Raw genomic sequence first — 24108 nt, 5'->3', positions numbered from 1 at the left:
GTGTACATAGAGACGCTTGTGGTTTGCTCACGTCTGCACCCCCAGAGACTTCCACCCTGAGACACTCACAGAGTGGGCCTTCATAAGCCCCGACAGAGATCCAGCTGCATGCCTCTGGTGCAGAGTGGAGCCTGCCCCATGCTCCCTGGCCACCCTCGGGTCAGTCACTGAACTGAGCACTAGGCCACTGTGAAGACAGTGCCACGTGTTCTGGACAAGGTACACAGACACTCAGTGGTGTGAACTCCCAGCCCCCTGAGGCACCTGCTCAGCCACTGTCCTTGATAGACCTACCACTTAACGCACACGGCCGTGGACACTTTTAGTCGCCTGCAACTCATAGACCATGCAGTTCCTCTCTTAACACGCCCTGGTCAGCGTTGAGTGTTCTCAGGTGGTTGTCACCAAACTTCCAGTTTGTTTTGCATCCCTCTGAAACAGTCCCTCCTCTTTAACAGCCCATCAGCCACCCCAGCCTGCCAAGTACAGACAGGTTTCTCTGTGTAGCCGTGGCTGTCCTCGACTCACTTTGTAGTCCAGGCTGGCCTCAAACGCACAGTGATCTGCCTGCCTCTGCCTCCCCGAGCGCTGGGATCAAAGGCGTGCGCAGTCACACGCAGCTCTTAGGTCCGCTTCTTCTCCCTGTTGACTCCCTGGTCTGGATATTTCATGGGAATGACATTTCATGACAGCATGCAGCCATTCCTTTAGCGCTTCTGGAGTCCAGCTGGGTTGGAGCTTGGCTTTGTGATAACATTGATCTCTGCTCCCTCTCATTACCTGTGTGGCCTGTAGCTGTGATAGAGTGCTGCTGTGGGCATCCTTGTATGAAAGGTGTTATTTAGCTCTTGGTTTTGTTTTTGTTGTGTTGTTTGTTTTGAGACAGGGTCTTAATGTGTATCATTGACTTGTCTGGAGCTCTCTATTTAGCCTGGCTGGTCTTAAAGTCACAGAGATTCTCCTCCCTGTACCTCTGCTAGGATCAAAGGCGTGCACCACCACCACCACCCAGGTAGTTTGGGTTTTGAAGAGTAGGTCTGGAGACCTCTGTAACCTAGTCTGGCATTGAACTTGAGATATCTCCTGCCTTAGCCTCCTGAGTGCCAGGATTGTAGGTGTATGCCCAGGTTTTGTGTTCAAGATTTTACATAGACGCGTGATACTGTCGCTCTTAGCATATATCTAAGATCTGCTGGGTGCTGGAGTTTCAGTTTGGAGAGACTCCCCACTTCCCACAGAGTGAACAGTGAGGTGGGGTCCCAGCCTCTCCTTACGTTTCTTTCCAGTTGAGATTCTCACAGCACTGTGGGTGCCACAGTGGCTCCTTGTGGCGTTGGTTGGCATTTCTTGGTGGCTATCCATGTCAGGCGTCTTTTGGGTACTTGCTGGCTGCTCCCGCATCTTCTTCAGAGAAGCATCGGCTCACATCCTCAGGCACATGTCAGTGAGCTGTCTCTCCTGGGAGTTGGCCAGCTTGCAGTGTGTCTTGGTCCTACCTGCAGGTATCAAGCCTGCAGCCGCCTGCATCCCTAGATAGCTATGAGTGCAGCCCAGCACACTCATGACGATACCCCCATAGCACTCCATCAAATGACTGGATACCCTTGGTGCCACCTGTAATCATCCTTTCCACGTCCCATATCCCTTCACCTTCTCCTTGGTTTTCTTCAGAGCGTAGAGGGTTTACTGTTGAGGAAGGCTGATTGTCTTACCATCTTTCTTTTTTCTTTTCATAGCAATCCTCCTGCTTCTGCCTACCCCTGAGGGCATTACAGCTGGCACTACCATGTGTGGCCAGGTTACCATTTTTAATCCGAAAAACTAGGGAACAGATGTTGGGCTTCCTGGCCTGACTCTGACCAATTTGTGTGCCTTCAGTTTCTCCTTCTGTGAGTTCAGGACCAGCCTAGGCCACATAGTGTGTTGGAGGGCAGCCTGAGCAATGTATAGCAAGACAAGACCCTGTCCAAATGAGTGGATGAGCAAGCCTCACAGGAGTGCTCTGCAGCGTTGGCTGTTCGGAGGAGCTTCTCGCTTTTGGCAAAACCATTGTCTTTCATGTTCCATATGTGATTCCACAAATTGGCTGAATCAGCACTCTGTGTAGGTTTGGACCAACAGGAGACTGAGCGTGTTCCGTGCATGTCCGAGGTGGGCCCAGCCACACTGCTGTGATCATTAGAAGGAGAGGGAGCACTTTTTGCTTTTTGAGACAGGGTCTCTTGTAAGGCCTACAAACTCGATATATAACCAAGGATGACCACAGCCTCCCGACAGGTGTGTGCCACTCCATCCAGTTTTGTGCGTATTTGTGTTGTGTGTTTATTTTGATGCAGGCATTTTCAGCTTCCTGCACCTGTGGCAACAGCACCCTCTCCACCTGGCTGTGCTCCATTAGCCTTGTTGGTCACTTCCTCTTTTTGTTACGTTTTGTGTTTGGTTTGTAGTTTTATTCCTCACGTGTTTCCGGTTCCTTTGTGGCTTGTCCTTATTTTTTTTGTTTGCAGTCTTGAGGATTTTGTACATGCAAGGCAAATGCTCTACCAGTGAGCCACTTTTCCAGCACCTGAGCTATATAGATAGCAAGACCCTGTCTAAAATGAGTTTGTTTTCATAAAGCAACTTTGGGGGCTGGGTGGGTTGTTACTGGGAGACATGGTAGAGCCGAGTGATGGGCTGTTGTGTGTGAACTGAAGGACAGATGATCAAGACCGATCACAGAATAACTTTGAAGGAAGTGCCATTCTCAGCCACCAATCAGGATAGAGGGGAGCTTATACTGTCGTCACTCCCTGTGTGGGAACTGAACTAGGACCGCGCTATTGGGGATGGTCTGTGTAAGCCTGAGTCACTCAGATTTGTGTGTATTGGAGCCATGAGTAAACAGGAAATGCCGTTCTTTTTCGGCATGGTAGAAAATGGCTGCACTAGAGTGGCGCAGCACCATTCACAAGAGTAGAGATTCCCACGTTAATCTGGCATGGGCTGTGTGTGTGGCATGGGACCGAGAGCTGACCTCTGTGAACTGCGCCTTCCCCAGTCAGTGCCTTGTCAGTGGCTCTATGAAGACTCAAGCTGCTGCTTAGAATAAAGAAGAAGCCGCTTGGGAGAGGACAGCTGTGGGGTTCAGGCAAGTAGAAGATAGATGGAAGCCAGTGTTGCAGGGCTGGGCCTGCGGGCGTCTGCCTGAGGAAGTAAAAGATGCTATGGTCCCGCTGGGACCCTCAGGATTCTCTTCTGTGAAATGGGTAGGGGAGATTCCTAGTGAGTCAGCCACTCTGTGGGTCACAGAGGGAAAATATTCCCTTGAGTCTGAGAGGCAGAGGCAGGCAGATCGCTGTGAGTTCCAGGCCAGCCTGGCTTACAAAGTGAGTCCAGGACAGGAGAGCCAAGCTACACGGAGAGAAACTGTCTCAAAAAACAAATAAATCTCTTGGACTGTTTTCATTCTTGTGCTGAGCAGGCTGCAAGAATGTTTCCAGCTCTCAGTAGCACTGCATGAACTCAACTCATTCTCATCTCCCCTCCCCCACAGGCAGCTGCTGAAGACAGAGCTGGGGTCCTTCTTCACTGAGTACCTGCAGGTGGGTGAGCCTTGCCACGGAGGAAGGTTTGGTCTGTCTCAAAGGCGCTGTCTACGGTCATATGACCTGTGACAGCCTGGGCAGGCTCATGGCTTGCCTCGGTGGATGGGGTTTCGGCTGTGTGGCAGGAGGGTGGGTCTCATATCTTGGCTGCTTGCCGGTGAACTCCTGGAGGGGGGTGCCCTGTGGAATGGCTGCAGGCCAGTCATGGCACCTCTGTTCACTTTCAGAACCAACTGCTCACAAAGGGCATGGTGATCCTTCGTGACAAGATACGCTTCTACGAGGGTGAGTCTGGGGGCCTAGTGGAGCCGGCCTGGCTGTGGTGTGGTTGTGGTTGACGTTCTGGGACAGTGGCAGTGGCATCGCAGGTGCTGGGAGGGAGGGGTGGCTCTCCGCTTAAGATGAAAAGGAAAGAAACAGCATTGGACAGCGGGACGGAGGTCTGGAGTGGCAGGGGACCTTGGGGAGCGTCTGTCCCCCTCCGTGGGAGCACAGGAGGGCTGAGCAACCCCAGGGAGAGGTCCTCTGCCTCATCTACCTGCTCATAGCGGCTGTGCCTCTCAGCTTTTAATCACTGTGACAGAGCCAGCACTTTAAAAGGGAGTCTTAGTTTCATTTCTGTTGCTGTGATAAAGCACTGCAAGAAAGCAAGCTATGGGAGGAAGATTGTACCCTTACAATTCCAGGTACAGGTCATCATAGCAGGGGTATCAGGTGGGAATTCACACTCACAGTCAAGCTCAGAGATAACATACTGCTGCTGTCTGCTGTGCTCAGCTCTCTTACACACTGTAGGAGCCTAGGAACTGGATGCTGCGCACAGTGGGCTGGTTCTTCCCATATCAATGAACGATCAAGGCAATGCCCCACAGACGTACACAGAAGCCAACCTGATCTAGACCATCCCTGACTGAGTCCCTTGCCTTGTGAGCATAGTTTTTTTGTCAAGGCAGCAAAGCTTGACACCACAAAGGGAAAAGGCTTTCTTTTGACACACAGCGTCAGAGGTCTGTGGACAGGTAACCTCACGCTGAGCCCGGGTGTCCTGTCAGAGAGCATGTGAGTTAGCAGAGCTGTTCACCAGGAACGGCTCCCACAGCCAGGAAGCAGAGAGGCAGGAAGCGGCAAAGCATGCCTTTCGTAGGCCCTCCTGCAGTACATTGATGGGTTTTGGTGCCATGACAGAAGCAGCATAAGGAAGGGTACAATTTGCTCACAGTTAGAGCCTGCAGGCCACCATGGTGTGGGAGGCATGAGACTTTGAGGAGACGGGTCACACTGCACCCCGTTAGCTCAGTCCAGGACCCCAGCTTGTGGAACCCGGCTGACTGTATTCAGGGCGGGTCTTCTCACCTCATTAATCCAGGCTAGAAACTCCCTCTAATGCATACCCAGAGGAGACAATTCTAAGTCCTGTCAGGTCGACAGTCAGCATTCCCCCATCACACCGGCAACCCAGCAAGCCCCACCTCCTCCCAAGGCACATTCAGCTCTGAATTGGTCAGTCGGTCCATCTGGTGATGAAGCTAGTGCCCTTATGAGCCAGTTACCTCCACAGCGCCACTGGCTATGGACCAAGCCATCAACCGAGCTATTTTAGGGGCTACCTCATATCCAAACCGAAACAGAAATCCCATCCCATTGCCTGAGAGATACCTTGTTGAGTCTGAATATCCCAAGACCAGAGAACTAGCTTAGGGCGAGAGGTCATCGTTCCTACACAGGGACAGCAGAGATAGTAGACAGCTCGTCCACAGCCACACTATAGGAGATTGGAGCCTTGGTGTGATGCCGGGGCACCCCTATTTCTTTCTCAGGCCCCACAGTTCCAGGCAGCCTCCCTGCCTGGCTCTGCCCTCATGATAGGGCAGAGAGGGCTTTGACTTCCTAGTCCCAGTATCTTAGGCCTCTGCCATCTGATGGTCTTGAGGTTCCAGGAGGGGCTTGGCACTATGACAAGGCTAGTGTTCAGAGGACTTTGCAAATTCCTACTGTGTGCCAGGTCCTGTGAGCATGTGACAAGTACCTATTGTGTGGCAGGCCTGTGCCGACTCTGGGTCCCGTCAGCATTTGAGGCGCACCTACTATGCACCAGGTCCTGCACTGGCTTCAGCAGACAAGCATTTTATATGCACTTTGTATATACTAGGCCTTGTGCTGGCTTCAGGCTGTGAGTGTTCCACAAGCACCTACTGTGTGGGGAGGCTTCACACCAGCTATAGGCTTTGTGAATGTTTGTTGAGTGCCTCCCATGGGCCGGGCACCAGGTGTGTTCTCTACCAGGTTATGTCCTGGTTGGTTTGCTTCTGCTGACCGGGTGGATGCCCCAGCAGCCCTGGGAAGGAGCCATAAATGTTCAGTCCTGTTCGGGCCACACTCCATACACGGCAGCCCAAGTGCAGAGCAGGTGGCTGGCTTTCTGGAGCCCACTCGAGCCACTCACTGCTCCAGGTGTCTCCTCCAAGTGCTGGGCCTTGGGCAGTGGCTGTCAGCCCACTTGAGAGAGGCTGAGGCCTGGAGTCTTGCCTCATTCCAAGTGACCCCCTCCCCCGTTCCCCGTCATTTTCCTGCGTGTGTCGGGCAAGGCAGGCCAAGTCAGGAATGAGAAAGCCCTGAGAACAGTGGGTGTGGGCAGGAGGCCCAGGCAGCCGAGGTCCAGGGGTGTCCTGGTAGCCAAGCCCCTGGATGGTGCCGTGAATGTTTGGCACCTGAGAAAGACGCCTCCCACACCCTACTGACCCGCCTGACTCAGCACATTCCCTGAGGTGCCGGGTCCTGGGAGAAGGGCAGCTTTGTAAGGCCTGTGGAACCTCATGACTGTGATGGGGGTGGGGCTCCCAGGGAAAGGAGAAAGGATGCCCTGACTTTTACGACAAACCTCTAGGCCCAGGGAAGGCCGCAAGCTCCAGGCACACATGTAAATACACCATATTGTAACGTATGGGTATGACATATTTCGGCCTTTCCTTGCCCTCAGGGCCCCTTTCTTACCACTATAGCAAAGAACTATATCCTATGTCCACGTCAGGGCCCCAGGGATCTGGAGATGGAAGAGATACAGGCTTACCCTGCGGGGACTTAAAACTGAAGACTGAGACATAAACCAGATGTTGACAGGCTACTGTGACGCATGTCAGATGAAGGGAAACTCTGGGGACGGAAGGGTGACTCCATCCTAGCAGACAGGGAGAGCTGAGTTGGGGGTGGCAGCCCTTGGATATGCCTCCCCCCCCAATGTGGTCTGCACCTATCTGTCCCCTTCAGACACTTACCACTGCCTTATGGGTCAGCCTAGCCTCCCCCTACCTCATGAAATCCATCCCCCTGAGCCTGCACCGTGAAGCCAGCTGTACCCTCATCCCAAAACTGCTAGAGGGGACACATGAAGGCAGATGGTAGCCTGGAGAGCGCTGGGCACCTGTCCCCTCTCTGCACACTCTAGTGAGGCCTTTGTCATTATTTCCCAAGCTGGATTCAGGAGCCAGCTAGAGCTGGGAGTATTCCCTGTAGGGGAGCAGCCCGGTATCTCACAAGAGGTTCCCAGCTCAACACCCAGGGGGCCACAGGGGTCTGCTGCTGCTGCTGCTGAGGCTGTGATCTGAATTGTCTTACCCATGAGCCAGACTCAGTGTAGCTAATATGCCTGTGTGCCCAGCACACCCGCCTCCATCCCTGCATGCCTGTGCAGATGCCTCAGCCCCCACCTTTGTCATTTCTCTGTGGCCATCACCTAGAGCCTTCCATTTTGTGTCTCTGAACCAGAGCTATACCCGCTTGCCTCCCTGCTGCTGGTTCTTTAACACCCTGGGGTTGTTGAATAAAGGAGAGCCTGACCGCCCAGTGAAAGGCATCATGAAGCCTGGCCCTTCCCCAGAGCTTTCTGCTCCACCTCTGGCTGGGGCCCAGGCAGGGCACACACATTTGCTGGCTGTGTCACCCCAGCAGCAAACACAGGGTACCTTGTCATCCATCCCCGGGGTCTTATCCTGTCCCTACACAGAGGGTGCCACTGGGTCTGGCTGGAAGAACTTTCTGGGGCTGCGCTGCAGCCGCAGAGCCAGGCTGCAGCCCTTGTCTGTGGGTCTGACTGCAGCCTCTGCTGACCCCACTCCCCGGCACCCAGCCCAGCCCACAGTCCCAGGCAAGAACCCAGCCAGGGACCAGGCTCTCCTTCCGGGTCTCTGACAGCACATGGCTCCAGCTGGGGCCTGGATTCTGTGTTTTACAACATCTGCTTTCTGTGGCGTGGCCGCCCTGTGGGCTAGAGGACGACCTTCACTTGGTGGCACACTGCCCTGGCTGGCACCCAGGGCCACCCCACAGCCAGCCAGGACTGAACAGCCTTTCTTCCTGTATGATGGCAGGAACTGAGGGGACTTTGTGTTCGGTCAGGGCTCCGAGGGGCTGTGAGCATCCGCCTGCCCCGGGCATTCCTGCGGTCTCCTTGCCCCTGGAGCCAGGTGTGGGCCACCCAGGAGTATTAGAGCTGTCCGCCGTCAGACAGCCTTCAGCGGCCACACACAGAGGCCAGCCTGCTCCTGGGGCCGGCTCTCTGTATTCCCCACATCGTCGCTATGCACCAACCTGGGGCTTTCCATGAGGGAAAGTTCCACAAGAATTGGAAAGCTGGGCAAAGGCCTTCACAGGCTTCCTTGTTCCCATAGAAGCCTGGAGACAGGCAGGCTGGCCAGCAGTCAAGGAACCCTTCCCTCCCTGCTCAGACCCACATGGCGACAGAGGCCTATGGGACACATGCTGGCTCTGTTCACGTCTAGACCAGTGATTGTTTGTCTCTAGCTGTCTACCCTGATGACAAGTCTACACACCACAGAGCCATGTTGGGGCACCTACCACTCCCCCAACAGCTACCCATCTGGCAGGTGCCACTCTGCCTGAGGCCAGCTGAGTTCCTGCATCTTGTCCAAACTACCACACAGCTACTTCTTTCTCCTCACAGGGGTGGGGCAGGGGTGGGTGTCACATGCCCAACACGTATCCATCTGAGAAGCCAGCTCGGACACCAGACAGCTCCAGGAAGTCCTCCCTGCTGACCCCTTATCCCATCTCCCACAAGTAGGCTGGGATGGTGTGGCCTGGGGCCCTTCAGAGAGGGAGCCAGAGACTGTAGCCTGGCTCGCTGATCCAGAGGCCACCCTTAACCCATTTCCCTTTCCCAAGACTGTTCTGCATCCTCCCCCCTGCTCCATAACAATAGGTATTTGGAGCCACCAGGGTGTTGACTGTCCCCAGTGCCCAATGTCAGGCCTGTCTCCACTGGGGTTTCGCCGAGCATCTTCATAGCTCATGTCCGGTCTGCTCTAGTTAGTAGGCCTTGTCATGTGCCCACTTGACAGTTGGGGTGGGCTCGGTGGCAGGGCCTCAGCGCACCTCCCACTCTCGCTTAGCTCCTTGTCCTGGGTGGGTCTGCTAGCGTGTTCAGGACATGTGACAGCTCCTCGTGCCCACAGGACAGAAGCTGCTGGACTCACTGGCGGAGACCTGGGATTTCTTCTTCAGTGACGTGCTGCCCACGCTGCAGGCCATCTTCTACCCTGTGCAGGTGGGTGACGGCCGGGTGCATGGGAATGAGGGGAGTCCTCCTTGTCCAAGGTGCGCTGTGGGGACCTGGGATGGATCTAGGAAGGAGGACTGCAGGCCTCATGGCGCCTTCTGCACTAACCCAGGCTGTCCCTTACAGGCCAGCTGAGCCTGGCAGGCGTGTGGAAGGCCTGGAGTGGCCTCTGCACGGTAGAGAAAACCCTGCTAGATGAGGCTGCAGGGAATCTTCTATCTCTGGCAGGGTTCCTGTGGGAGGGAAAAGGAGGGAATCGTGGGTGTCGTTGGCCCCCGATCCCACACCCCACCCCCGACCCGGGGTAGGAAGATAAAACTGCACGACAGCCATGGGACCAGCATGCCTCTTCCTGTGTCCACAGGGAAAAGAGCCGTCGGTGCGCCAGCTCGCCCTGCTGCATTTCCGGAACACCATCACCCTCAGCGTGAAGCTGGAGGACGCGCTGGCCCGCTCCCACGCTCGCGTTCCCCCTGCCATCGCACAGATGCTGCTGGTTCTGCAGGTGGGAGGAGGGTTTGGGGACCCAGGATGATAGAGACCAAATGGGCAGGGAGAGGGCAAGTGGGGCTTTAGGGCTGGGGTGTGAACCAGACCAGAATTACGTATTCATGGCAGCAACTGGCTTCAGAAGCCTGATCAGTTCTCGGGATGGGGACCACACACACGCACATGAGCGTACAAGCATGCATCCTTTTAAAGATAGGCTTTGTGGGATCTGGTGTGGGGACAGAAGGAATAGTAAAGGTCTCATAGCAGGGAACAGTGGTAATGTAGGGGTTTGCAGGGTACAGGGGCGGATTGCAGGGTCCAGGGGCTGCCCTGAATCGGAGGCGTACGGTCACCTTGAAACGAAGCCAAGTGCAAGCCTTTGAGTGGGATCTCCACACACTGGGTCTGGTCTGGCAGGGTGGGTGTGAAGGGAATTGGGAAAGATGGAAGGGCAGGTCACTGTGGTGCTGAGGCCTGGGATTAAATTGGAGAAGATGGCCAAGGCTCACAGAGGTGCTGCCCCCTGCTGGCCACTGTGCCTCCTGCAGCTTCCCAGCTGTGCTTCCACAGTCCCAGTGCGGCCTCTATACCAGTGGCTTGCATTGTCCCACCTGCTGCCTCTCCCCAGGCTGAGTGACCTTGACCTAAGGCTGCTGTGAACTGGGGACCTCACCTTGGTCCCCAGATGAACCTGGTCCACACTGTTTCAAGTCTTGAGTTGCTCTGGAGTCACGGCCTGCTAGTCAGTGTGTACTGAGGACCCGCTCCTACTTCACCCCTGATTCACCCCTTCCTAGGATCCCAGCTCCTGCTGGGGCCCCCGAGTGTGGGATAATAATCACACTTAACAGCCGTGTGTCACTTAATACACATAACCTGCCCCGGGCCTCTCCTCCCCTGTAGCAGGGGAGATGTGACTTCATAAAATTTACAGAGCTGGTATGGGCAAGGTGTGGTATCACACGCCTGCAGTTCCAGCCCTCGGGAGTCAGAGGCAGGAGGATCTCACCTTCACAGCAGCCTAGGATGTGTGATATGACCTCGGGACCTGGCTAACCCCAGGGACAGCCTCTCCCTCCCTCCCCGACCCCCAGGCACGACCTCAGATGATAAACTCAGTGCTCCTGGGTAAAACCAACTGTCTTTTAAAGCACCACCCGGGCCCCCTAGGACACCAGCACCCAAGTGACTTTAGTGTAAATCACCTCATGTGGCTGTAGGGCACCAGCTATGGAAGAGACTGCTGTAGCGTCTTCCTGCCAGGAACCCTGCCCTGGGGAAGATGAGGGAGAGACAGGCTGCTACCAGACCAGGGTATGTGACCCCGATTTTCTTGCAGGGAGTACACGAGTCCAGGGGTGTTACCGAAGACTACCTGCGCCTGGAGACACTGATCCAGAAGGTGGTGTCGCCATACCTGGGCACCTATGGCCTCTATTCCAGTGAAGGGCCCTGTACCCATTCCTGCATCCTTGGTAGGTACTGCCTGGGGCTGGGGCTGGGGCTGGGGCTGGGGTGATATGATAGTGTTGGCAAAACCAGGGTCCATCACCCAGAAGATCTGTCCCATGCACCTGCCTGGCCCTGCCATGTGCAGACCCCAGGGTGGAATGAGTGTTGGAGGGTAGCCGGCAGTGCCCAGGGCATCGATGGCTCTCCACAGAGATCCACTGTGTAGAGAGTCTACAGCACTCCCAAGATGTCACTGCCTCAAAGTGGGATGATCTGAAAGGAGGCCCGGTAGAAGCCTGCCATGCTGCCCCTTGTTCATTCAACAGTGTCGTTAGGGCCCTTGCTGTATACCAGCCCAGAGACCAAGCCGCACCTCCTTTCAGAGCTTTGGTCTAGCTGGAAAGATGGGTCCGTGAGTTCCCATGTGACCAGTGGGGTGCAGGATGCAGAGGATCCCAGGATCCAGGCATGTGGAGTCCCTTGGAAGGCTCACCATCATCTGCGCTGCTGCCTAGGGTAGAAAGCCCGAGTGCTGGGTGTGTCCCAGCTCAGGCAAGTTAGAGCTGGGAACTTTGCACCTCCCGGGACCTGTTTGGCTGTAGACAGTGGGATACCTGGCAGTCAAGACAGTAACCCCTCCTGGTCCAGAGAGGCTTCCAGACAGAGCTTGTTGTACGGAGGAGTGCCACCCATGGTTACTTGGGCATCGCAAGGTCCTGCATGGAAGCCTTTCTTCTAAATGGCCACTGCCTGTTCAGGCCAAAGCTGGGAATGTCAGTTAAAGTTCTCCAGCTAAGGCAGGAACCTTGTACCGCTCCTCGAAGGTAGTCTGGGCTGGTCTAGAACTAGTGGCCACTGAGCCTTTTACTGGGTGGCCCTTCTGTGGGTAAGACGCTTGACCCTAAGCGGCTGCCCAGAGGTGGGGCTTGGGACACTCGGAGAACATATGGGCCGGCAGCCACCATCCTAGTGTATGACACTGTCTGTTCCTGCAGAGAAACGGCTCCTGCGCCGCTCCCGCTCTGGAGATGTCCTAGCCAAGAACCCAGTGGTGCGTTCCAAAAGCTACAACACACCCCTGCTCAATCCCGTGGCTGAGCATGAAGCAGAAGGCACGGCGGCCAGTGGCACGAGCATCCGAAGGCACTCGGTCTCCGAGATGACGTCCTGTCCTGAGCCCCAGGGCTTTGTGGACACACCAGGCCAGGGCTCTTCAGGGACCTTCAGGTCTTCTCCAACGCCCCACTCAGGGCCTTGCCCCAGCAGACTGTACCCTCCTGCCCACTCCTCCGAGCAGGGCCCAGCCCATGGCTCCCCACCCACCTCCAGCCCTGAGACACTGGTGGACCAGATCCTGGAGTCCGTGGACTCAGACTCCGAAGGGATATTCATTGACTTCGGGCGGGGTGGTCGCTCTAGTATGTCTGACTTTGAGGCGGCTGGAGGCCGGCCGAGTGTGGTGTGACGGCCTGAAGTTACTCTGTGTTTTTACTGACCCCTGTGCGTTCTCGTGTCGTCTGCGTCTGTGTGCGTGAGAGACATGTTACTTTCTCCTAACCTCAGCAGCCCCCTGTCACTGCCTTGGTCACTTTATACTCCCAGTCTGTTGGAAAACCCATCCACCACCTTCTTCCCCTCCCCCCACCCCCGTCACCCCAGGTCTGATTGAGACATCCAGTTGGTACCACCCACATGCACACTTGATTCATCAGGAAGATGGGATCACCACATGCCCTCCTGCCTGCCCCACCTTTGGTGCCCACACCTACCCAGGAAAATGTGAAACCAGTGGGTTCTGCCTATGCCAGCCCAGCCTGGCCCCCACAGTGGCGGGACTCAAGCTGCAGCCACACCTGGCTGCCTGCCCCTCTCTGCCCTGGGTAGCCACAACAGGAAGGTCTGAAATAAAGTTGCAGCTTCAGGCTACTGTCTGGCCCCTGGTGTCCTTCTGGGACCCTCCCCACGTCATGGGGACATGAAGGACCTCTTCTTCATGTCAAGGGTGCATTCCCAGGTTGGGGCCATTGTCTGCCCTTGCATGTGTTTTCAGGCCAGTGTTGCTATGTCACCTTGATGGAAGGGTCCCTGGTCCCAGCCCCAGGAATTGGCTGTGAGGGACCAAGCCACTGCAGCCATGGAGGGAAAGGCGTCACCTGGGACCTACTGATCTTGCCCTTTATTTGGTGGAGACCCTGGCCTGGTAGGAAGGGCCGCCCTGCTTTCCCAGCTGCTCTGTTTCTCTGCCTCCAGAGAAGCTTTCCCAGAGTCTGAGGGTCAGGACCTCCTGATGCACTGCCTGTCCTTGGTAAATGGGCATGAGTGTACTTGAGTGCTGCCGGAGTTGCTACAGGCTTGCACTGGCTCATCACCCTAGCTTGACAAGCCATGCCTGGAGTAGGCCTCTGTCCATTGAGATCCTTTCTATAGAGCCGGGGAGTGGGGACCGCCTAGACCACATGCTGACCCCATAGCACAGATCCTTCAAAGTGCTCAGGTCTTGAATGATTGTTGGGAATGGGAAAGCCATGCTTTCCAAGCAAGTAAGATCCAGGTGGAGGGCCCCCAGACCAGCTAGAAAATAGTCAGCACAGGAGGCAGCTACTTCATGCTTGAACTGCAAGGCCTTGCGGTTCTACCAGATCTACTAGAGATAATAACAATGGATGGGTTCTCCTCAGGATGGGAAAAACAGCCTGTTCCCCAGGGATGAGCGGCTTGCGCTTCAGTGTTGCCTGTGTTAAGAGCCATGCTCACCTCACAGGGTGTCTAAGAGTTACTATTGCTATGATGAAACACCACGACCAAAAGCAACTTATGGAGGAAAGGGTATTTGACTTCCATATCCAGCATCAAGTCCATTGAAGGAAGCCATGGTGGGAACTTGGAGGCAGGAGCTGATGCAGAGGCCACGGGGGATTGCTGCTTGCTCTCAGGGAAGTGGGATCATTCTGGGACCTGGTCAAGCTTTGCCACCCTTCCCTCCCTCAACACCAGCAAAGTCATCTGGAACCCCGTGAAGTGGAATGGGCAGAGGCTTCCACTGTCAGGGGTTCTACCGTAAGGAGAGTGAGCGGTCTTAGCTAAGCCTATCGGGGTTCTGTAGAGCAGTGGTTCTCAGCTTTCCTAATGCTGTGACCCTTTGGTACAATTCTTTTGTGTTGTGACCCCAACCATAAAATTGTGCCGTTGCTACTTCATAACGAATTTTGCTGCTGTTCGAATGAGAAGTGTCTGACATGCAGGATATCTGGTGTGTGACCCCTGTAAAAGGTTCATTCGACCTCCTGGTCCCACAGGTTGAGACCCGCTGCTCTGGAGGACCAGATAGATAGAATGTGTATAAGTAGGCTCTAATGTCAGTGAAGGAATGGACTTGGCACGGAGAGTGGGGCAAGCAGGCCAAGAGAGCAAGCTTCCTTCCTCCATGTCCTTTAGATAGGCTGCCAGCAGGAGGTGTGGTCCTGATTAGAGGTGGGCCTTAATTTAATTAGGAAAAAGAGCTTGATCTAATTAAGAAAAAAAAAAAATCCCTCACAACTGGATCCAGCCGCCTGGGTGGAGTTAACTTTAGTTAATTGTAATTTTAGCTAATTTCAGTTGCAGACAACCAAGAATAGCCATCACACCAGGTGTTCAGAGACTGGCATCCCGGGGTGTGCCACATACGAACGTTGCCTGGGTGCCCCACCCACTCTTTGGAAGAGCCCCGAGCCAGTTGGCTCAGGTTCCCGCTGCTTACGTCTACAGGAGGCTTGTGCTGGCTGAGATGAGTTACTGTTTCATGGTTTGTATGCCGACCCTCCTCCCCTTCCCCTCCGCTCCCGGCAGCTCGGTTGTTCTTCCACCGGGCTCCTAGGTCTGTCCCAGCGCCTGCCCTGTGTCTTATTTAGTTACTACTAGATCAACATGGGGCATGAGAAGCCCAGTTGGTGTTTGTGTGCATGTGTGTGTCTCGGGGGGGGGGACGGTGGTTGCATTCAGGGTCCTAGGCTGGTTCCATGGATTCCCCAAGCCCTCCTGCAGACCTGAATGTGGGTTTCTGCCACCCATGGGGTTGACAAGCCCTGCCACCTGATCAGAGGTTCCAGCACCCTGGGAAAGCATGCAAGAACCCCATGCACTGCTGACTGTCATGGGGTGGGACACCAGGCCCTGCCTATTGGCCATCAGCTGTGAGCCCTAATCCACTGTGTGTGGGGGAGCGGTGGGAGATAGGGAGGCCACTGGAAACAACTGGGAATATTTATTTATTTGTTTGTTTATTTGTTTATTAATTTATTTTTAATGTTGAGTGGGGCGTGTTGCCACTCGCCTTTAACCCCAGTACTTCGGAGACCAAGGCAGGTGGATCTCTGAATTCAAGGCCAGCCTGGTCTACATAACCAATTCCAAGCCAGCTCCAGTTATACGATGAAACAACAACAAATGACTTTGAAAACATTTATCTAACTGGAGTGACCCCTGGTAGCTGACACTGCTCAGTGAGGCTTCCATTCCATCTCTGGAGCTCTTGCCTTTTTCTGTGCTACCTCCCGAAGGCTTCTGGGACGATAAACAGCACCACACCCTTCTATGGGGAGGATGCTGTTGTGGCCTTCAGAACCTTGGTGTGTAGGAATGTGTGTCCATCTCTCTTAATAGGGTTGGCAGGTCATTTGAGATGTCAGTGAGCCCTGGGAACACAATCAGGGTAGATTTCACCCTAGCAAGCCAAGCCCTCGGCTCTGTCCCCATCACTAGACTCTGATGATACAAAGATACCACTGCTTAAAGCTGAAGATGTGGGTCAGTGGGTAGGACTTGCTTAGTATACACAGGCTCTGGGTTCAAGCATATGTGACTCACATCCAATCCCAGCACTCAGAGTTCAAAGTCATCCTTAGCTACATATTGAGTCTAAGGCCAGCTTGGACTACATGGAGCCTGTCTTTTTGTTTTGTTTTATTTTGTTGTTTTGAGACATGGTCTCACTAGACCAGGCTGGCTTCCAACTCACAGAGATCCCCTGCCTCTGCCTTTTGAGTGCTGGCATTAAAGACATGAGCCACCCACTGAATCTCTGTCTTAAAAAACAAAACAAAATACGGCTTTTCCATTAAGTCAGACACCTGGCCTTATCTCCCGCTTCTTAGAGGCAAAGTGACCCAGGTCACAAGCATCAGCATGGCTAATGGAAATTTGAGGTGCTTTGTGGCCTCACCTGGGGCCCTGGTTAGTGTTAGTGTGAGAACATTGCTTCCTGCCTGGCCTTGCCCTCACACCCATGGGATCTAGGACCCAGCAGGCCAGAGGGCCTTGTCACCTGGATTCCTCTGTCCCCACTCTGTCCCAAGTCCAGGCACCATACTTACTATGGCTTCTGCATCCAACCCTCAGCAGCCTGGCCCAAATTTCACAGAGAGGTTAGGGCACAGTGTTCCTCAGTGCCCTTGGGATAAAAGCCCCAGTTCTGCAGTGCTCCCCAGTTCTCTTGGGATAAGAGCCACCATTTTGCAGTGCTCCCCAGTGCCCTTGGTATAAAAGCTCCAGATCTGCAGTGCTCCCCAGTGCCACTTTGGTGGTGAAAGTCATTCCATTCACAGAGAGGTGTGCTGGCCTCCCCACCAGCTCGCTCACAAATCTGCTCTCAAGGCCCACAATTGGACCTCCTCAGTGCCCTTCCCAGCAGTCTGTCTGCCTGGCTACTCAGCTCTTGGAGTTCCCAGGTCCTCCTGTGCCTAAGTCACAGCACAGGGAGAGGGAAACGCTGGGCCCCTCCCTAACTCTCAAAACCTTGGAAACATCTTCCAGGGACAGCAGCCTGCTTCCTGAAGTTCTAGGGCTCTTCACACCCTTGCTGCTGAAGCCTCACTGTCCTGTCTACAGTGACACTGGGACATTGGCTGAAGTCTCAGCACCCCACACATACTGTCCCTCACACATCCCCACACACATGTTCATGTACACAAGGACAAATACACAAGCCTACACACACACACACACACACACACACACACACACACACACGTACGTGCTTGTGTAGTCACCCACTCACAGTACATGTTCACAACTTGCCTGTACGCAACAGCCCAGGAAGGGGCAGTGTTTCATCATATAGCCCTAGCTGGTCTCACACTCACTATGTGGACGAGGTATTGACCCCCAGCTCACAAAGATCCACCTGCTTCCCACATGCTAAGGCTGAAGGCTTGGGCCACTATGCCTGCCTGACCCATCATAAAGTGTGGCGGTTTGACTGAGAACGGCACGCATGGCCTCACATATTTGAATGCTTGGTTCTCAGTTGGTGGAATGGTTTGGGAAGGATTAGGCAGTGTGGCCTTGCTGGGGGAGGTGTGTCACTGGGGTGGGCTTTGAGGTTTCAAAAGCTCACACAAGGCCCAGACTGGCTTTCTGCCTCTTGCCTGGGGAGCAGGATGGAAGCTCTGAGCCACTGCTCCAGCGCCATGCCTGACTACTTCCTTCCAAGCACCCCACCATGAAGTTTATGTAGCAACCCTCTGAAACTGCCAGCCTGCCTTCAGTTGACTGCCTCCGTCTATAAGTTGCCTTGCTCGTGGTGTCTCATCACAGGAATAGAACAGTAACAAAGACGTATAGTTTTTAAACAAATGAGGCTTTTGTGAATGCTGGAATATGACTCAGCCTAGAAAACAAAATGAATTCGGGGCGGGGAGGGGTGCTGAAGAGATAGTTCAGTGGTTAAGAGCACCTATTGCTCTGAGAGAGGACCTGGGTTCAGTTCTCAGCACCCACTATCAGCAACTCCAGGTCCAGCGGATCTGACACCCTCTCCTGAGCTCCACAGGCACCAGGCACTGTGGTGCAGGCAAAACACCCACACCCATAAATAAATCTAATAAAATAAAAATAGAGACAGCGAGCTCACACAATACTACAGCTCGGGTTGGCCTTTGAAGACACGTAAGAAGGGGGAGACAGACTCAGCAATTCTTAGTCTACTCCCTTAGGGAATATGGATGTGACCTTTGCAAACCTGGGTACTGAAGGCCAAGAGAAGAGGCATGTTCCAGCAGGAGACCTTGGTCCTTGAGCATCAAGAGTGAGCACAAAGCCGGGGGATGGCACTGAGCCTGAGGGTTGGAGATGGGAGAGGGAGTGCTGTCATTTTGGGAGCAGCACTCATCGTGACCTGAGTACACCCAAATCTTTCCAGGATTCCAGAGGCTTGTGGGGTCTTCCGCTGGGGAGACAGCTGATGGAGGAATGCTATACTGTGTTCACCTGTCCCCCACTCCCCTCCTGGGGACAGCCAGTACCACTAGCATGATTCGGAGATGGCTGCTGTGAGGTATGAGGCAGGCCAAACAACCTCAGTCTCTCCACTTGAAGCAGGGATCTCTGAGGCTGTGACATTCTCTTCTCTGCCTGCCTGTGCCTGTGACTCACATACAGAGTAGGGCTGTAGGGTTATAAAGCCACACGAATGGGTGCTAAACAAAAAGGCCATGTTCAGCAGCAGATGTGGATCCTTAGTGGGCTTTGACCTGCAGGTGATAAGGGCTCAATAATAAACTGGCTTTGCCCCCAGAACCTTTTCCTTCATTGATGGATGTGTTTGTAGAGAGGGTAAAACATCTTTAATCAGCTGTAAATAGGCTACTAATATGTAAAGCATGCCCGCCGGGCAATGGCCAAAGAGACACCGTGTTGGTGGTGGTTTTCTTATATCAGGGCAGAGAAGATGGCAGTTCTTTGATCATCCTAGCTTGATGGCTGGCTTGGTGACTAAAGCTGTCTTATGCCTAGGACCCATAAAAATAAAATCAAACCAAATCAAATCAAATCTAGGCAGCACAATGCAGGAAGAGGAATAAAGAGACTTATGCCACCCACAGATCTGTCCTCCAGCTCATGGCACAGGTGCGCCATAGATACTTTCTTACTGCTATGCCACACAGCACAGAAGGAAGATGTCCAGGGGCCCACCAGCCTCTTGGCCAGCCTGCAGCAGAAGCCACCACAATGTATGAATATGTGGTGATCGGATGGGAGAGAGACATGGAACAGCTTGAGTGTTATGAGGAGAGATGAAACAGGGGAGCAGAGAGGAATAGCCTGTTATGAGTGGCCAGCCCCTCCACCCAGGGCCATGGTGAGGCCCCAGCCTGAGCTGCCCACTGAGGGCCTTGTCTGAGTCTGTGGCTACACAGTGGCAGGGGTTGGTGTCAATGTCCGTGGCTCATATGACCAGTAACTAGAGAACATGGGGATCTCCCTGGCGGGGCAGCCTCCGGGGAACACATGGATGTCCAAGGACTGTGCCTAGCTGGGCCTGCCCCTCACTGGATGCAGCACTCTGGAAAGCTGGACCTGTGTCTCATGGGCAACAGCTCTCGGGAGAACCGGCCCTGCCCCTCACCCACCAGCCCGGTGGAGCTGGTCCTGGTGGCAAGGGTGCGGATGAGCCAGCTCCTAGGGCATGAATGTGGGAGAGCTGACCCCGCCACTAGTCTACTGTGGGGTGACGTGGGGTACAGAGGTGATATGCTGCTCCCCCCAGCCCCTCACCACCTCTGGCGGTTGGGAAAGCTGCCCACAGAGTCATGAGCTCCCGTCTCTCACCAGTTGTCCTGAACCAGTTGTCTGGACAGTACAGCAGAGCCAACCCTGGTGCTGAGGGGTGTAGGTGAGCTGGCCTGAGAGCAAGAGCACAGGACAGATGCCCCCCCCCCCACTTGTCTGGTGTAGGTGAGGTGGCCTGAGTGTGGAGGTGAGGCCCTCACCTTCGGTAGCCAGGAGAGCTGACCCTGGGGTCCTGAGAGAGGTAGAGCTGATCCTGCCCCCTCAATGGCTGCAGCGCTGGGGAGAGTGGGCCCTGTTCCTCACGTAGGCAATACAGTGGAGCCGGCCCTGAGGGATGAGAGCGGGAGAGCTGGCCCTGTCCCTCACAGGCTGCAGCGCTTGGGAGAGTGGGCACCAACCTTGACTGGGCAGCACAGTGGAGCTGGCCGTGTGGGTGCTTGTTGAGCTGCCCCCGAGGGCATGGGAGCAAGAGAGCTGACCCTGCCTCCTGCCAATGGCCGCACTGGGTGTCCTGACTGGAGCAGTGCTGGAGAGCTTGCTCTGGTGGTGCAGATGAGGAGCCAAAAGAAGCCAGAGACCTTGCACCAGACCTATGACTCATTGCAATGAACATCTGCAGGTAAAGATGTGTGGACAGAGGGATGTGCTGGGACACACTGCAACATACTACAATGAGTTTCCACAATGAGATGCTTTCTATGCTTTGTTTTGTTGTTGGCTGTCAGCTGCTTGGTTTGGGTGTTTTATTTGGGGGGAAAGTTGCAAGGGTGAAGGATGAATTTGAGGTGATGGAGAGACAAGTGGGACTGGTGTCGTGGAAGTTTGGGTGTCGTTAAAAACTCAGTTGTGTTATGTAAACACTTTTTTGTTTTAATCCCAGGTGTGGGATGTGGGGCTGATTCAGATTGCCCAGAGCAGCAGACTGTTTGCCTCGTGCGGGCGCTGAGAGGGGCTCTTTGCCAGCTGCAAGTAGTTTAATTCTGAGGACTCTGGGGAGCGAACAAATGCCAGAGCCCAGAGAGAGAAGACGGCTCCGAGAAAGAAGCCTCCCTGCTGCTCCTTGTTGCTGTTGATGCAGTTTGACGAGAAGAAGTTGGAGATATCCCGTAATGGAGATTAGACTTATACCAAGGAACCTAATGACCTTAACCAGCTGGAAGTAGTTAAAGATAACTAACTACCCTCTTCCTACTAACCTACTTTCTCTCCTACCCAGTGCTGGGGGGTTGGAAGGGATTGGGGTTGAGAAGGGAGCAACGGGTATAAGAACTAAATCAAAATATTTTAAAAAAGTACGGCTGCAGACTGGGGTGCATGGTGTGAAACTCACAAAGAATAAAAAGGTTTTTGTTTTGTTTTGTTTTGTTTTGTTTTGTTGTTGTTTTAATTTAAAGTATCAGCCAAATGGTGATGGCGCACAACTTTATTCCCAGCGTTTGGAAGGCAGAGGCACTCAGATCTCTTTGAGTGTGAAGCCAGGCTGGTCTACAGAGTGAGCTCCAGGACATCCAGGCTACACAGAGAAACCCTGTCTTGAAAAACAACAAAAATGGAAAGCATTGCCCACATTATCTGCAGGAAGGCTCTCTCTCCTCGGGACTCTCTGGGACTCTCCTCAGCCTGTGTGTGGTGGGGATGAGGGCCACATTGGGGATATAGATCATGGAAGGCTCTTACCTGTGAGCTACTTGAGATGTGGCAATGCTGATTGCCCTATGGTAGGAACTTTCCACGTTGTCAGGTGTGGGGGGCCACCCTCAGGCTTAGCTTCCAGGAACAGTGTCCAAAACCACTCCACAAAGCAGAGTGGGCTAAGGGCGAAGCAATGACTATGGCAGCAACGTGCAGGGGACTCCACCTCACAGGAGACTCGACCCCACAGGAAGACACCCACTCGATAGGGAGACTACGTCACAGGAGGCTCCGGTTGCTGTGAGCCAGAATCAACAGCCACAGCAGCCATACCCAGAAGGTCCCAGTTCCTTCGCCTGCAGCCTCTGTTGCCACACCCCACTGCCCTCACTGCAGGGGTGTCTGCAGTCACCCCAGCCAGCAGAGTAGCAATCCGATGGGAGGCAAGAAGGCAATTCGGTTCAACATGACTCATAGCTGTTGTTGGTTCAAACTTTGGGAGTCTAACCTCGACTAGTTTATTTCAGGTCTGTTTAAGCGTGCCACCATCTGATGAGAAGTTTTCCTGGTGACAACTGACTCAATCCCGTGTGCACAGCAAGGCTTAAGACAAGACTACATCAAAACGCTATGTAAAATACAACTCACGTCTTCCGTAGAGATGGGTTCTCCAGATTGACTGAGGAGACAGCCTCAAGACAAGGGTATGGGGGAGGGAAGGCTGGCCGCACAAACAGTGCAAAGGCCACCAGGCTGTTTCGCCTTGTCTGCTCCCAGCCTTCCGGGCACAAAACAGGTCACACATCTCTCTTTGAGGAGACAACCCTGAGTGTTTAACATTCCTGGTTCCCCTGGTGTTTATCTGTGAGCACAGAGGGACCGACGCGCCTCCTGCACATACACCCATGCTGGAAACAGTGGTCCTGGCAGCACAGTGTGTTTCCAGTTTGCGCCCTCTCTTAGAGTGTACCTCACTGTGGTGGAGCCCGCCGCTGCCTGTGCCCTGATGGCAAAGGAGGCTGGGTGAACTATCTGTTAGGTCACTTTCCCATCCGCAAGGCTGTCTGGTTAGGTTTGTTTGTTTGTTTGTTTGTTTTTATGTCAGCCAGACACAAGCTAGTGTCATCTGAGAAGAGGGAACCTCGGTTGGGAAAATGCCCCCGTCAGATTGAACCGTAGGCCAAGCCTGTGGGACATTTTCAGGGTTGATGGTTAATGTGGGAGGGCCCAGGCAACTGTGGGCACTGCCACCTATGGACAGGTGGTCCTGGCTGCTGGAAGGAAGCAAACTGAGCAAGTCATGAGGGGGCAGGGCAGTGAGAAGTGTTCTCAATGGTTTCTTCATCAGTTTCTGCTTCTGGGTTCCTGCCTTGCGTTCCCTGATGGAAGGTGATCAGGATATGTGAGGTGAAATTAACCCTTTCCTTCCCCAGGTTGCCTCTGGTCAGGGTTGCTTATCAGAGCAACAGAAACCTAACTAAGACAGAGGCCTATGAGGTGGGAATTCTTTGACAGCACGGACATTTGAAGAGCTGGGGTGCCAGCCTAGGACACCAGCGGCCACGCCTCTGCCCGTCAAACAGGTACAAACTGAAGTTCCTGAAAAGACCTCCAAGGCTGAGTCACTGACTGGGGAGAGAGCGAAATGTTTCGGACCCAGAGCCAAATTATCTCGTGCTATCTCTAACCCCTCGGCAAACTGCTATTCATTGCCCTCCTCTGTGTCCTTATGACTATCTCGTGACACCTTGGGATGTGTTAACAGACCCCTATCCTCTCCTTAACCCAAAAGCTAAGAATGTCATCAGACAGCCTCTGAGGTCAAAGCAATCCTGCCTTTGTGGAACTCCGCCTACCTGATCTTCCCACCATTGTGTTTGAAAAGTGTGCTGATTTATGATTTTCTTTGTTCTGCTACTGTGAGAACTTTATGCAACCATTTCATACTGGCTTCGCTCATACTTGACTCCAGAATAACCACTTTTTCCCTTTGAAAGTACTGTTTTTCAGTCAGCAGGCTCTTCAGAGCAGGGGCCCCTTGGCTGGGAATGTAAAGTACCACCCTGGGCCACTGGGTCCCACAGAAACAGGAGCAGGACACCATCTCTGCACTGGGCTATGGGCAGAAAACAGGCCTTTAAGTGTGTGTGTGTGGGGGGGCGCTACTGTGGCCTGGCCAGCAGAGGAGTGGCTAGAGGACGCCCAGATTCCTTTCTGCCTGCCTGTCCCCCATGCGTCAGCTGCTCGGAAATGCTGGTTTCCTGGAAGATTGCGGCTCCCCGAAGCTGGCTGGGTGAGCCACTGGGGAGAAAGCAAACAGGAAGCCCAGGACCTTGGCTGGTGGGCTGGTGGCCGGGCCTTTCTTCCTCTTATCTCCTGCGTTCCACCCAGGCATACTCATTAACTTAGAATTTGCTGCTTGGGAAAGAAGAGGCCTCCGACTTCATAAACATCTGTAAGGACAAATTTAATAAAGCCGGTAGTAACATCATTCAGGCGGTAGCTCTTCATTTCCCATTACCGTCCTTTATCATCCATTATCTTTTTTTTTTTTTTTTTTTTTTTTTTTTTTTTTTTTTTATTGCTCAGCCTTTGAAATGCAAAGTTATTGTTACAGAAACAGAAGGGAAAGACGACCAAATGGCTGATGACTGCAGAAGAAAGAACAAACAAACGGGAAGGGGGCCTGGTATGTAGTTCCTTTGGGGGCTTCTGTCTTTTTGCGTCAATCCATGGAGTAACCCAAGATGGTTTATTGTATGTGATTTAATTTTAGAGACTGTGTGTGTGTGTGTGTGTGTGTGTGTGTGTGTGTGTGTGTGTGTG

General features: G+C 53.8%; 2 protein-coding genes and 1 non-coding gene across 7 annotated transcripts in view; all 3 read left to right on the top strand.

The window, feature by feature from the left end:
* The window catches only part of Prr5 (proline rich 5), a 38901-nt gene extending 25870 nt beyond the window's left edge, over positions 1 to 13031 (top strand). For all 5 annotated transcript variants that reach the window (XM_055627062.1, XM_055627063.1, XM_055627060.1 and 2 more), the window contains 6 exons: positions 3536 to 3584; positions 3815 to 3872; positions 9056 to 9147; positions 9524 to 9664; positions 10991 to 11126; positions 12099 to 13031. In XM_055627062.1, coding sequence (XP_055483037.1) covers positions 3536 to 3584; positions 3815 to 3872; positions 9056 to 9147; positions 9524 to 9664; positions 10991 to 11126; positions 12099 to 12568 — 946 coding nt within the window. In that variant the 3' untranslated portion in view covers positions 12569 to 13031. The remainder of the gene's footprint in view (positions 1 to 3535; positions 3585 to 3814; positions 3873 to 9055; positions 9148 to 9523; positions 9665 to 10990; positions 11127 to 12098) is intronic.
* Positions 13032 to 18743: 5712 nt separating this feature from the next.
* On the top strand, positions 18744 to 18882 carry LOC129691235 (small nucleolar RNA SNORA48). The gene has a single exon (XR_008722432.1). It is a non-coding gene; the product is annotated as a small nucleolar RNA SNORA48 (small nucleolar RNA).
* Positions 18883 to 23940: 5058 nt separating this feature from the next.
* Arhgap8 (Rho GTPase activating protein 8) overlaps positions 23941 to 24108 on the top strand; it is a 45939-nt gene continuing 45771 nt past the window's right edge. The window contains exon 1 of the mRNA XM_055627059.1: positions 23941 to 23971. The gene's annotated coding sequence lies outside the window, so the exon portion shown is untranslated. The remainder of the gene's footprint in view (positions 23972 to 24108) is intronic.

This window comes from Psammomys obesus, unplaced genomic scaffold, assembly GCF_907164565.1.
Source record: "Psammomys obesus unplaced genomic scaffold, mPsaObe1.curated_primary_1811, whole genome shotgun sequence".
Lineage (NCBI taxonomy): Eukaryota > Metazoa > Chordata > Mammalia > Rodentia > Muridae > Psammomys > Psammomys obesus.
This window is presented reverse-complemented; position numbering and strand designations above follow the sequence as displayed.